At 34.1% G+C, this 12532-nt stretch overlaps 1 protein-coding gene across 7 annotated transcripts; it reads right to left on the bottom strand.

Annotated features, from left to right (window-relative positions):
- Positions 1-926: 926 nt before the first annotated feature.
- On the bottom strand, positions 927-8377 carry LOC111987991 (common plant regulatory factor 1). 7 transcript variants are annotated; one of them, XM_024019743.2, is made up of 13 exons: positions 8007-8377; positions 6012-6147; positions 5721-5783; positions 5486-5581; positions 5274-5354; positions 4785-4826; positions 4396-4556; positions 4206-4254; positions 4014-4062; positions 2174-2415; positions 1913-1990; positions 1672-1797; positions 927-1558 (listed from the first exon to the last, which is right to left on the bottom strand). In XM_024019743.2, exons 2-13 carry the CDS (start codon positions 6072-6074, stop codon positions 1319-1321), a joined length of 1290 nt encoding a protein of 429 aa, XP_023875511.1. In that variant the 5' UTR covers positions 6075-6147; positions 8007-8377; the 3' UTR covers positions 927-1318. The 7 variants fall into 7 exon arrangements, with proteins under 7 accessions (XP_023875511.1, XP_023875512.1, XP_023875510.1 ...); XM_024019744.2 differs by having other exon boundaries at positions 6012-6152; XM_024019742.2 differs by having other exon boundaries at positions 8002-8377.
- Positions 8378-12532: the final 4155 nt, after the last annotated feature.

The following is a 12532-nucleotide window of genomic DNA, read 5'->3' on the forward strand; positions in this document are numbered from 1 at the left end:
TCAATCCCCTTTCTTCCTATTGTAACTCTCAAATAATCACACACACACACACACACATATATATATATATATATAATAGTAGTATAGCACATAAACATTACAAAAAAATAGGAAAAGTTTGTATAATTTGTTATTATTATATGGTGCTACATTAGATGGAGGACACTATTTTTTTTTTTTTTTTTGAAATAGTTTTTTTTTACGCAATAACCATATGAGATGGCACTTCCTCGATAATTGTAGAAACCATTTAGACTGCTTGGATAACCTTTTGAGTGATTTGCTGAATCTGTTACTACAAAAGGCATTGAGGAGTTTTGCTATAATGGAACACAATTATTATATGGTGCTACATTAGATGGAGGACACTATTTTTTTTTTTTTTTGAAATAGTTTTTTTTTACGCAATAACCATATGAGATGGCACTTCCTCGATAATTGTAGAAACCATTTAGACTGCTTGGATAACCTTGTTGAGTGATTTGCTGAATCTGTTACTACAAAAGGCATTGAGGAGTTTTGCTATAATGGAACACAATGATGGAACACAATGATAGTTGATTTGGAAACTTTATTAGAAAGTAGACACCATCTAGAGAGAGAGAGAGAGAGAGAGAGAGAAATTTCCCCAAAAATAAAAAATTTTGACTTTTCATCTAAACAAACGAAAAAAATTAAGTTTTTCATCGAAACAAAGAGAGCGTTTGATCAACATCTACATTTTTTCAGCCTGCTTTATAGCTTTCTAAGATAAACATAATGAAATTCCAATTGAAAGTAAAATCGTCTTTATTTTATTTTTATTTTTTTGAGAAGGAAAAATCATCTTTATCTAGCATAACAGGATAAGATTTATTCAAAATTAAACTAACAATTTATCCTACCCATATTTATTTATACATGAAAACGCAATAAGTCATCGTACGTAAAATAGAGAACATCACATCCTATTGTCCTGATTCATATACCAGACAGGGTCCAAATCACTAGTTCATACTTCATAAAATTCCACAAACAGATACGTATTGTAGGCCTTCCCTAACTCATATCTCTACATCTCTTCAATGTACATTACCTTTCAGTGGCTGTCCACGCACTGTGGATACTAAATAAAATTATATTAGTTCTGAGTCTTCTGACACGAAAACGCTAACTTACGAGTAAAAATTAGAGTCTGCATTTTCACAAATACCAATCCTATTCAGTTGTTTGTTTCATTCTTCTGCTAACTGTTAGCAGTAATTCTGGGCTTGTAATATTGCCAAAACCACCACATGACTAAAAAAACTGTGGTAATGCTGTTTCCATGAAGATAAGATCATCCAGCTGCCACAGCATCAGCCCTGGGACTTGCATCTAAGAGTTGATGCAGCTTGGCACCAGAGTTTGAGTTCTTATCATACATGTCACTCTTTTCCTCAATGCTTTTACCAATGGAACCCGAATTATTAACTCTTGACAGAAGGTTTTCTGTACTAACAGGTAGGGTTCTCTTGCCATCAATGCTGTTCAAAATAATCTCTTCTCTCTGTCCTAGTTGTGCTTTTTTCAGTTTCTCCTGTATATGAAAACAAACACATAAGTAGGAGCAAGAGTAACAGGCTCAAAAGAAGTTGAAAACTAATTGATTTCAGATGCAACAAGGAATTTAGTGATGGCATATGGATTTACCATTAATGTAGCATTCTCTAGCCTTAGTTTCTCTGAGTTATCAGTCAATTGTTCTATTTCAGACTTTATTGCGTCATTCTCAGCAGTCAATGATTCAACTTTATGTGCAAGTTCTTCAGTTTCAGCCTGTATGGAAGGTTGCAAAGCATTAGCCTGACCTTGATTAATGCAAAACAATAGTTCAGACCAACAACACGAGTAACCAGGCTTTCTTAAGTACTAAAAACACAGATTTCTATACCTGCTTCCTCAGCCTGGACCTCCTAGCAGATTCTCGATTAGACTGTTTCCTCCTCTCTCGTTTCAGCTCCCTTTCATTCTAGTCAATATAAAACAAACCATCATCAGGATTACAACTAGACCAGCAAAGGCTTTAGACAATGAATTCGTAGACTTTGAACAGTAGAATTATTCAAACTTTTGACAAAACGAAGAATATCCTAGATGAATCTGGGAGGGGAAGGAATCTGAAGAACTAAAGAGCATAATTTGCAGACTATACCTGTGGCCACCCTTCAGAAGGCAGTGCTGTACAAGATTGAGGGACACTATGAGTTGTTGTTTTGGTGTTTGTGTTAGGAGTGTTCCTGAACTCCAATGTTGTGGTCATGCCAGGGGAAACAACATTTCCAACCAGATTTACAGCAACGCTAGCAGGTGTGACAGTTGCACCCAAGACCTTAGTCGTAGCAGTACTGACCTCCTTGGAAGTAACTGGACTGGCCTGTGTCTCTGTCTTGCCTCCTTGAATAAACAGAAAAATCAAAACATGAATTCAACTCAATAGCTGAGCTTCTTCTTTACGATGGACAATTTGTCTACAAGCAATCGTTTTCATAACAATGGATCACTACCTATATCATTTCTCTATTTCATTGACATTTTCATAAAATAGTATTAAATGCAAGGGTTAACTTTAGATACTATTTCTTAGGTGCATTACACTAACTTCAACAATTAAATACAAACACATATCTAAATTCAATTTAATTGTCCTTAGAAAAGACAATACTTATGTATTTCATTAGTCAATGCAACCATATCTTTGAATTTAAATGGAGAACCTAATAAACCACACCTAAAGAACTGTACCTAAGTTTTTCCCTAAGTGGAAATATCTTTTTCAAATAGTATTAAAACTACCAATTATTCTATGTTTGAAGCAAGAACAATTTAGGTATGTGGATTCAGATAGACCAATCAGATATGAAACAAACTAGAACCTAAACGCAACATGAAAACTTTTGACATTGTAGAGAGGAATTTCTCAAAATGATATTTATCATCATTCCAAATCATTCTGGCATGAAAACCCCATACAGGAGTGGTCAGGCCTAATCTTTTGAACATTGAAAAATGATTACATGATAATCCCGTTAACAAGAAGGAAACAGACAGGTCAGCTAATACTAAATGCAGAACTAACTGATACATCTTTAATTGGTTCTCTCGACAATATTTTTCCTAAAATCACCACCAACATTCAGTGCTCTTCCCCAATCAAGTTAATAAGCACCCCATGTGATTACCATTCACCATTTAGAGAGGACAATCAGATATGAAAGAAACTTGGGCCTAAATACAATATGTAACCATAAGAAAATGCAAAGAGGAATTTCTCAAAATGATCACTTGTCATCATTCCAGACCATTCTTGCATTAGAACCCCATAAATGAGTGGTCAGGCCTAATCTTTTGAACATTGAAAGGAATTACATGATATTCTCATTCACCATAAGGAAAGAGACTGGTTAGCTAATACTAATAGCAAGATTGTCACCAAAAATGGAGAACTAATTGACACCTCTGTAATTGGTTCCCTTGATAATATTTCCTAAAATCACCAGCAACATTCATTGCTCTTCCCAATTAAGTTAATAAGCTCCCCAACTCTTAGTCCCTCCCTAGCCCTGTCACTGCCAACTTCTTTTGCATGCAATAATCAAAACCAACATGTCATTGCATGCTTAGTTGCTTACTACTAGGTATCATTAAGAGAAGCAGGATCTCAACACAACCAAGAAGGCACAATGCAATTCCAATGCCGTACAAGAGGCCAATCCATTGATCCCATTAATTGATACACTAGCTACCAATGGCCTTGTAGCTTAATGGTACTACATCCTAGGGATACGGTCTAGTGGGTGCTGGATTTTTGGGAATAAGAGATTCTTCTAATGCTTGAAAAGGAAAGGGGGAATGTGACTTTGAAAAAAAAAAAAAAAAAAAAGAAGATACATTGGGCCATGCCATGTATATGGTGAGGTGATCTACACTATTGAATACCGGGCCAACTCTATTGTTCATCAAGATTTAATACTTGGTGAAGAACAGAGTCATACCAGTGGTTGGTGTTTCCTCACGGCTTCTTTTCCTTCTGGTTTGATTTGCCTGAACATAAGACGGGGGAAGATTTCAATTAAATTTGCAATTTTGTGCATAATATGCATGTATATGTAAGCATCAAATCAACAGAAACAGAGTGCAAAGGTGTAGCAAGAAAATTTCTTATAAGCCAAGCATGCAGTCCTCACCTTAGCAGTATTCCCGTCACTTCCATCACTGGAACCTTCAGTCTCCACACTGTTCATTTGGTCAAAGCTATGTTAGCCTAACCACAAGAGGTCTACTAGGAAGAATTCATGCAAGAGCACATTTACATGGCAGTACAAAAGAACATAAGAAGTTAGCAAATTGGATAGACAAGCAAAAGGCTCAACAAACCTCTGTGACAGCCTATGTTCAGCCCCACCCTCAAGGCTCTCAGCAGCACCATTGCCTATTGACATTGCTAGCCCATCAAACTCTTTCAACTTCTTCATTAAACCCCGATCTGTATTTCCTGATTTTGTGGGCATTTCAATGCTCATAGGAGTTACAGCCTGCTTCATTGCACCATAATTGAACCCAAAATTAATTGAGGGGAACCTAACACAGACCATTTTTTTTTTTTTTTTTTTTTGTATTTCCTAACTGATATATTTCTAACTCTGCATTGCTTTTTTCTTTTTTTGGTTTTTATAGTTAAAGGATTCTGTATTGCTTCATTAAAAGTGAAAGCAATAGAATTGCAAAAATTCAAAAGAAAATCATAGCTGCAATGCTTCACTTACAGCAGGCGACAATGGAACCCCTTGACCATGTGAATGTGACCCCTAGTTTACAAAAAACAATCCATAAGTACATAAGAAAGTTTTTATCACATCTGTGTGATAATTTTTAGTTCTATTGGGCAGTAAGAAAGAGGAAGGGGCATTTGGAACTATTTGATTGAGAGCTACAACTACCATAAAGAAATGGAAACTGTGCTCAATTGAAGTCACCTAGACAGGGCAGTCAGCACCAACACCAAATATAAGGAATTATTTTGATTATACTAACTACTAAGATAACCCGGAGTAGATAACTACTCAGCTAGGTCATATTTTCAAATAAATGTTTCATGTAGGAAGCCACCAAAGACAGCCATAACAGTCTACAAAACTCAAGTCTTGGACACTGAAAAAATAACCAGTTATCCTCCATGGTGCAAATATAAAGAGACTCCATTAGAATTATTATATAATAGAATAAAATAAAAAAAATTAAGAACATAGACTTACAAGAGTAACTGGAGGATGTGCATAAACCCCTCCATGTGGGTAGATTGCCGCATAAGGCGCCCCATAAGGTGGCATCATTGGCTGTAAGAATTAATAAATTAAAAAACCATCCTAGAATTATGTTTATAAATTTTTTCCTCAATGCACACAACTGCTAGAATATTTATTGCAAATCATATAGAAACTTCTGCTGCCTTGATACTGGTCTATACCTGTGGTGTACCCCACATATATGGGTGAGGAGCATGACCTGAAGCCATGGTGGAATTGTAATATGGTGGAATAGCGACTCTGGGACCATAATATGCCTGAATATAGAATGGATTAGTTTTAAGTACAATCAACATTTCTTTAAAGAAATTATAAAGCAAACCTTCTATTTAATAAACATGCTATAACAATTTTTCTGCAATACAGGAGATTGAGTGCAGGCATAAAGTAGATAACCTGCATGGCTGCCCAATCAGGATAGACATGAATATCAGTCTGACTGGTCTGATTAGTCTGATCCTGTCAAGTACAAAGGATTGACGATTACTCATGCGCAAACTTTCAAAAGTTAAATTCAAACAATATAAAGATTAGATGCATCTACATATGCACCTAGCCTGATTTTCTTTCCTCTATCAAGAAGACTGAGACATAAATTTTACAAAATAGCTGTAAAGTGTAAACAGTGGTTCAGCATCTCAAACATTCCAGTTTCGACTACATAAATGTTGTCACTTCTCAGCTTACCAGTCTTGCAGGTGAAGATTGTTTTTCAGACTTAGTAGGCTTCCCCTCTTTGTTGTTTCCCATATACAAAGACTAAATAAATCTTGAGCCGACCTATGTAACAAAATCCTTCACGTTCCTCTGATAACTGAGTCAGCTGCACTAATGGAAAACATGTCATTCTGTGATTCAGATGAAATGTCTCCAAAGCACCCAATGTAGAATCTAAACAACATTAGGCGCAAAATATTATATACATCAAATATTTTGATCTAAAATATTCCTATTAAACTTTGCTTGATACAACAGAATTATGTCTCATTAACATAATAATATTTCCATTGAAATTTTGAAGAACCGCAATAAACTAATGCAATAGAATGATGACCTTATGCTACTCCTCTCAATTGAGAGTAAAAATAACTAATCAGAAGCAACATCATGACTTAAGAGGATACTACCGCATTTGACATAGTAATAGACTGATTACTTAGAGGCTACAACACTGTATTAGNTCGCAAATATTATATACATCAAATATTTTGATCTAAAATATTCCTATTAAACTTTGCTTGATACAACAGAATTATGTCTCATTAACATAATAATATTTCCATTGAAATTTTGAAGAACCGCAATAAACTAATGCAATAGAATGATGACCTTATGCTACTCCTCTCAATTGAGAGTAAAAATAACTAATCAGAAGCAACATCATGACTTAAGAGGATACTACCGCATTTGACATAGTAATAGACTGATTACTTAGAGGCTACAACACTGTATTAGTTAGCCAAAGAAAGGGTCATGTGAAATGAGACCAGATCTCAAATTTGACCATTGCAAGAGAGATGGCCTCTACATGACTTCAAATTTTAGCATAAATTTCAGTAAATCAATTTTTTTTCCTGAACTTTCTTCATATCAACATGCTGTTTGAGACATAAATTGAATAGAATTGGTCTCATCAGCATATTAAACTCTACTTTTCACCTAAAGTTTAAGAAAGTATGCTATTCTTTGGACGTCATTCACAAGCCAAAGCATTTTAAATTGAAACCCACTTTCAAAAAGAATTATGATAAACTCAGTTGGCATTTTAAAAAAAAAAAAAAATTTAAATAACAATGGTTATGCCCACAACCACAAATTAATTTCACCAGCAACTAGAAATCTCAATGATCATCATTTACCACCCCCCCCCCCCCAAAAAAAAAAAAAAATCAAATGCCAATAAAAAGAAAAAAAGAAAAAAGTTCATGGAGGAGGGCCATTTTCGTCTTTTACACCACCGTACCCGATTACGAGAAAGGGATGGATGCAAGCAGTGGAATACAGTCAAATTCATACAAGAGGATAATCAGGAAGGCTAAATGACCATAATACCCTCATAAGCAAATTTGACAACAAAAAATGTGAGAAAGAGTTACGAAACTTCATTAATTCATTTCAATTTCAATTTCAAATTTAGGAAAAAAAAAAAAAACTTTAATTTTCTACGTAATACTTCAACAGGCTTTTGAGTTTTGATCGTCAAAAACTCTTCTATTTCACAGTTTTTTCTTTCTTTCTTTTTTTAAATTTTTTTTCAATTTATATTTTCTCTATCTACAACAGAGATTGCATGAGAAGGAAAAATATGCATTCGAAGGAAAATTCAAAACTGAAACCATTCAACTTCAAGCAAGGAAATTATCATACATGATTTCAGTAGGGAAAAAACAAATAGACGAGGAATAGAGATCCATACAAGTTTCTAACTCTAACCGCTGTTTGGTAACTGAGAAAATGGACTAGGAGAAAACATAAAAGGAAAAATTCGAGTTTCTACGAAAATCTCAACGCAACTAAAAAATAGATAATTCAATATTTCCAATTCGCCAGGGGTTCCTTTTTTTCTCCCACACACACTGTAAAAACCACAAAAAAGTTGGCTTTTTAAAACTTTTCTAGTCCATTTTCTCAGCAACCAAACAAATCCTAAATTTAAAGAATTGATAATTAGACAAACCTTACAGGGTTACACTCTCAAATCTCAAATCTCCGGCACGTCACCCACCTCCGAAAACCAAGTAATTCTGAATGGCAAAGACGTGAATATAAGGAAAGGTATTGTGTAAAGAATTAAATTAGTTTCTCTCACACTCTCTGCATTTTCTATCTGAAAGGAAAGGAAAGGAAAGAAGAGAAAAAGGAGTTTGAGAAATTCTTTGTACAGAGAAAGAAATGGCGTTGAAGAACGAATGAAGAAGAAGAAAGAGGGAGCGCCAAGGCGAGTCCACGTCAGCAAACACGTGTCGTATAAATAGGGAGGTGTATACGTAGACCAGACCGTATATATTTATATTTATTTATTGAGATGAGATACGGGGACGGGGGAGATGAAAGAGAAATGGGGTTGGTGAGCTGGACAGGTCGAGAATCGCGCTGGCCATTTATATATATAATATTCCGACGTCACCTCGTCCGTACACGTGTTGAGATGTGACTCGGGGGTCCAACCTATCACACCCGTCATGTGGCTTACGTGGTCTGTTCTTGTTTTTTTTTTAAATATTTTTTGTGAAATTTAAAATTAATTAGATTGAAAGGGTCCTTTGGAATCCACGGCAGGCCAGTTATTAAAGCATCATCGATTCACACGTCGATTAACTAACTACAACAGGACATAATGGAAAAAAAAAAAAAAAAAAACTACAACAGGACATCCTTGAAATTTTCTCAAAAAAAAAAAAAAACAAAACAAAAAAAAGAATCACACCAATTAGAGGTGTGTAAAAAACCGATGAATCGAAAAAACATGCCGAATCAAGTTCAATTTTTCAGTTCAGTTTTGGTTTGAATTTTTTGAAATCAAAATATTTTGGTTTTGGTGCTGGATTTTTTCATCTTGAAACTAACCGAATCGACCTATATGTATATGTGTATGGGTATATATGTATATACATATATATATTTTATGTAAGTTTGGAAAATTGGGCACGTGTCAGCCACTTGTTCACTAGTTCGAGCCTTCGCCTCTCCATTTTGAGTTTTTAAAATTTTTTTTTAAACCCTAGCATTTTATATATAACTTATAGCCTTAGCTGGCCTTCATAATTTATAACCCCAGCCGCCCCTCACCCAATTTTCTCTCCCTTTCACAAACACATGCCCCTCAATCCCTCACCCAATTTTCTCTCTCTCTCACAAACACATACCCTGTATCTTTTTCTTTTCTTGATATCCACATACATCTTATTTTTCTGATTTCTTCCAGTACTGATTCAGTCTCTTCATTTCTTGCTATGGTATGTCTTCTTCTTGATTTTGTTTCTCTCATCCCAAATCACTCATGCTTGTACTGGGATTCCATGGGTTTTGTGTCATCCCGTGATGATTATTTTAAAGAAACTTTGTAGCTGCTAATCTTAGTTTGTGTTTTATGGTTTTTAATGTGTTACTTTGTATTTTGTGTTGAAGGTCTGTGTTTTTACTGTGTTGCTTTGTATTTTGTGTTGAAAACAGGGTTTGTGTTCTCACTGTGTTTGTCTTTCAAAAATATCTCCATTTGATGCAAAAAAATATTTCTTTCTCAATAACCCTCTCTTTGGAAAACTAAAAATCGACTGAAATCTAAATACACCGAAACCGATTGATTTCCAACAATTTCGGTCGCTTTCGGTTGAGAATTTCACAAACCAAAATATTCGATTTCGGTTGGCCATACCCATAAAAACTGACCGAAACCGAACTAAGCACACCCCTAACACCAATGATGTTTTTTTGCTTCAACCAACTAAACCTCAAATTCACTTACATCTATGTCATGCAAAGTTATATAAAAATTCATGATTACAATAGTAAGAACATTCGTATCAATTCATGCAAAAATTTATTTTTATTTTAGCATAAAAATCTACTTGTTCTATTTTACATGCTTATTTTTCAAAACACCACACATTAGATTATCTATTTTACATTACATTTCATTAAAATATCAATTTTTTATTTTATTTTTATTGTTTCTCTTTCTTCATCCATGAGATAAATAAAGAAAATATAAACAAGTAAATGCAAAATGAGAGCTAGTATAAATTTATACGATTATAGTAGCAAACTTGTAAATTTACAGAATTATACACAAACTGATGTGGGTCATTTTTAGACAAAATTGTGTAAATTCTAAATCTTTTTCTACCATACACGGATTGCTCTGAATGCTCTAATCATGTAAAATTACCTTGACACTATTCATTTTATATTTAGTTTTTTATTCGTTCTTTACGTATCTCGATGATGAATGAAGAGAATAGACGATTGTTGTTATGTGTAAAAAAAAAAAAAAACAATTACAAAAATCAAGAAAAATTAAATTTTGAATAAAATGTTATGTGAATATATAATTTGATGTAGAGTGTGAATGTAAGTTCTTATGCTAAAATAAATAGAAATTTTTGCATGAGCTGATGTGAATACTCTTATCTTCCATTAATAATCTACTTTTATTAAGAGATATGTACACACACACACACACACCCCCACTCGAGAGGATTTGAAATCTATTTCGTTAACAGCACTTACATCAAAAGTTAATGTATAATAGAATAAGAATACTAGTGTCAGGTGTGTTAAAATGTTACATTTTAAGCATTTAACACACCAAATACCAAAAAACCTCCCACATTAAATATTCCAAATGCTACAAATTTTGGCATTGATGAACCATACAATTCTATTAGTTGAGCTGTACAGAATAAATTGTAAACTTTTTTCTTTCTTTCTCTCTCCTCTCACATATATCTTTCTCTGTCTAGTCTACTTCTTTCTCACTCTCAACTTCTCTTCCTCTCTCACCCTCACTCTTAGCCTGTCTCACTCTCACCATGTTGCTCATCTCACCACCTCACCACATTATCCAAATCTCTCTCTCTTGCAGTGGTTTTTTTTTTTTTTTTCCCTTCGTCCATGTGGTTTGATGGGTGGATTTAGCGATGGTGGGTGAGTGGGACGATTTTGGGTTGGGTTGCTCTAATTTTGGGTGGGTTCCGATGTGTTTGGGGTGGGTTTTAGTGGTAGGTGGCTGGTTGCTGCTTATGGGAGGGGTGGTGGGGTTTTTTTTTTTTTTTTTTTTTTAATTTTAAGGTAGGATTTTTTAAAGTTATTTTAATGGGTGATGTTGTAAAGTAAGAGATGTGATGTATAGTGTATAGTAAAATAATGTGTTAAATTAGATAAAGTAATTTTTTTGATGTGTGAAAATAGAATATTTTAGGCATAGTTGATGTTGATGCTTTTAAGGGGTAAATTTTGCAGATCTAACTTCAAAAATCACGTGCATCAGTCCATATAAATTTGTGTAAATTTGAATTGTTGCTATAGTAACCATTTAAGTATACCCACTACTATTCACATGCAAATTTATTTTTACTCAAACATGTAGAAAGACAGAGAGAAAGGGCAGAGAGAGTAACAAAAAATGGCAAAAATGCACTTTTGGTCCTTATATTTTGGGCCAATTCCCGTTTTAGTCCCTAATTTTTTGAAGCACCTATTCTAGTCCCTAAAAAAAAAAAAAAAATCGTTACCATTTTAGTCCTTACCATTATCTCACTAACAGAGAAATCATGCATGGCAGACAGAAAACACAGCTGGCAAGTTTCACAAATAAATAAATAAATATCTAATCCTACATGTCATCAGCCCTACATCCATATCAGATCCACATAAAAAAATGTCACATTAGATCCCCATAAATTAAAAAAGCCACATCATAAAAGAAAATATAAACACAATTATGAAATTATAATTTAAAATTATTTAATTAATTAATAAAATTCTTCTTTTCATTATTGTTTTGGAAGAACATGTTGGTGGTCATGTTTTCATGTTCTTCCTCTTTACAATTCAAGTTCTTTCCCCAAAAATCATGTTTGGTAGCCCAATAAATTAAAAAATCATGATTTTGTTTTCTTTACTTGCATTTTCTTAGCAACCAAACATGAAAAAAAAATATAATTCTCAAAGAGCCCATAAATCTCAAAGAACAAACCCAGAACCCAAAAACACAAACTTAGGAACTCAAAAAATCTGTAAATCTCAAAGACCAAACCCAACCAATTACTGACAAATTAGACCACCGACACCGCAACCTCCATTGACCACCACGATAGATTAGACCCCCGCTAACAACAAAAACAAACCTAGCTGACCTCATGGAAACTTGCTATGTGGCGTTTGGTACAAGGTAATGTTATAGGATTCCTGGGAATGTTTAAAGATTCTCATGTTTGGTTGCAAATCATGCTAGGGAATCAGATGCCAGGGGAATCCTTAAACCCCTCTCAGTAGGAATGTGGATTCCCTTTAAAACAGGTGGGAATCTAGATTCCCAAGCTTAAAGGAAATTGTATTTTTTATAAATTGACAATTTTAACCCTTTTTTTTAAATGACTTGGTAGTTCACATTCAAATCTAAGGATAGAATGAGAAAAATAAATAATTTATTTAAGATTCTTAGGAATAAACCAAACATAGGAATAGCTACATTCTAGGAATGGATT

This window comes from Quercus suber, unplaced genomic scaffold (assembly GCF_002906115.3).
Source record: "Quercus suber isolate HL8 unplaced genomic scaffold, Cork oak 2.0 scaffold_108, whole genome shotgun sequence".
NCBI classification, from domain to species: domain Eukaryota; kingdom Viridiplantae; phylum Streptophyta; class Magnoliopsida; order Fagales; family Fagaceae; genus Quercus; species Quercus suber.

Bases quoted from the DNA above. Each gene is read 5' to 3' on its own strand.
- LOC111987991 (XM_024019743.2), bottom strand. From the start codon at position 6,074: ATGGGAAACAACAAAGAGGGGAAGCCTACTAAGTCTGAAAAACAATCT. The intron at 5,355-5,485 runs GTATAGACCAGT...TAATTCTTACAG, and splicing joins ATATGTGGGGTACACCACAG to CCAATGATGCCACCTTATGG. The intron at 4,063-4,205 runs GTGAGGACTGCA...TCTTATGTTCAG, and splicing joins GTGACGGGAATACTGCTAAG to GCAAATCAAACCAGAAGGAA.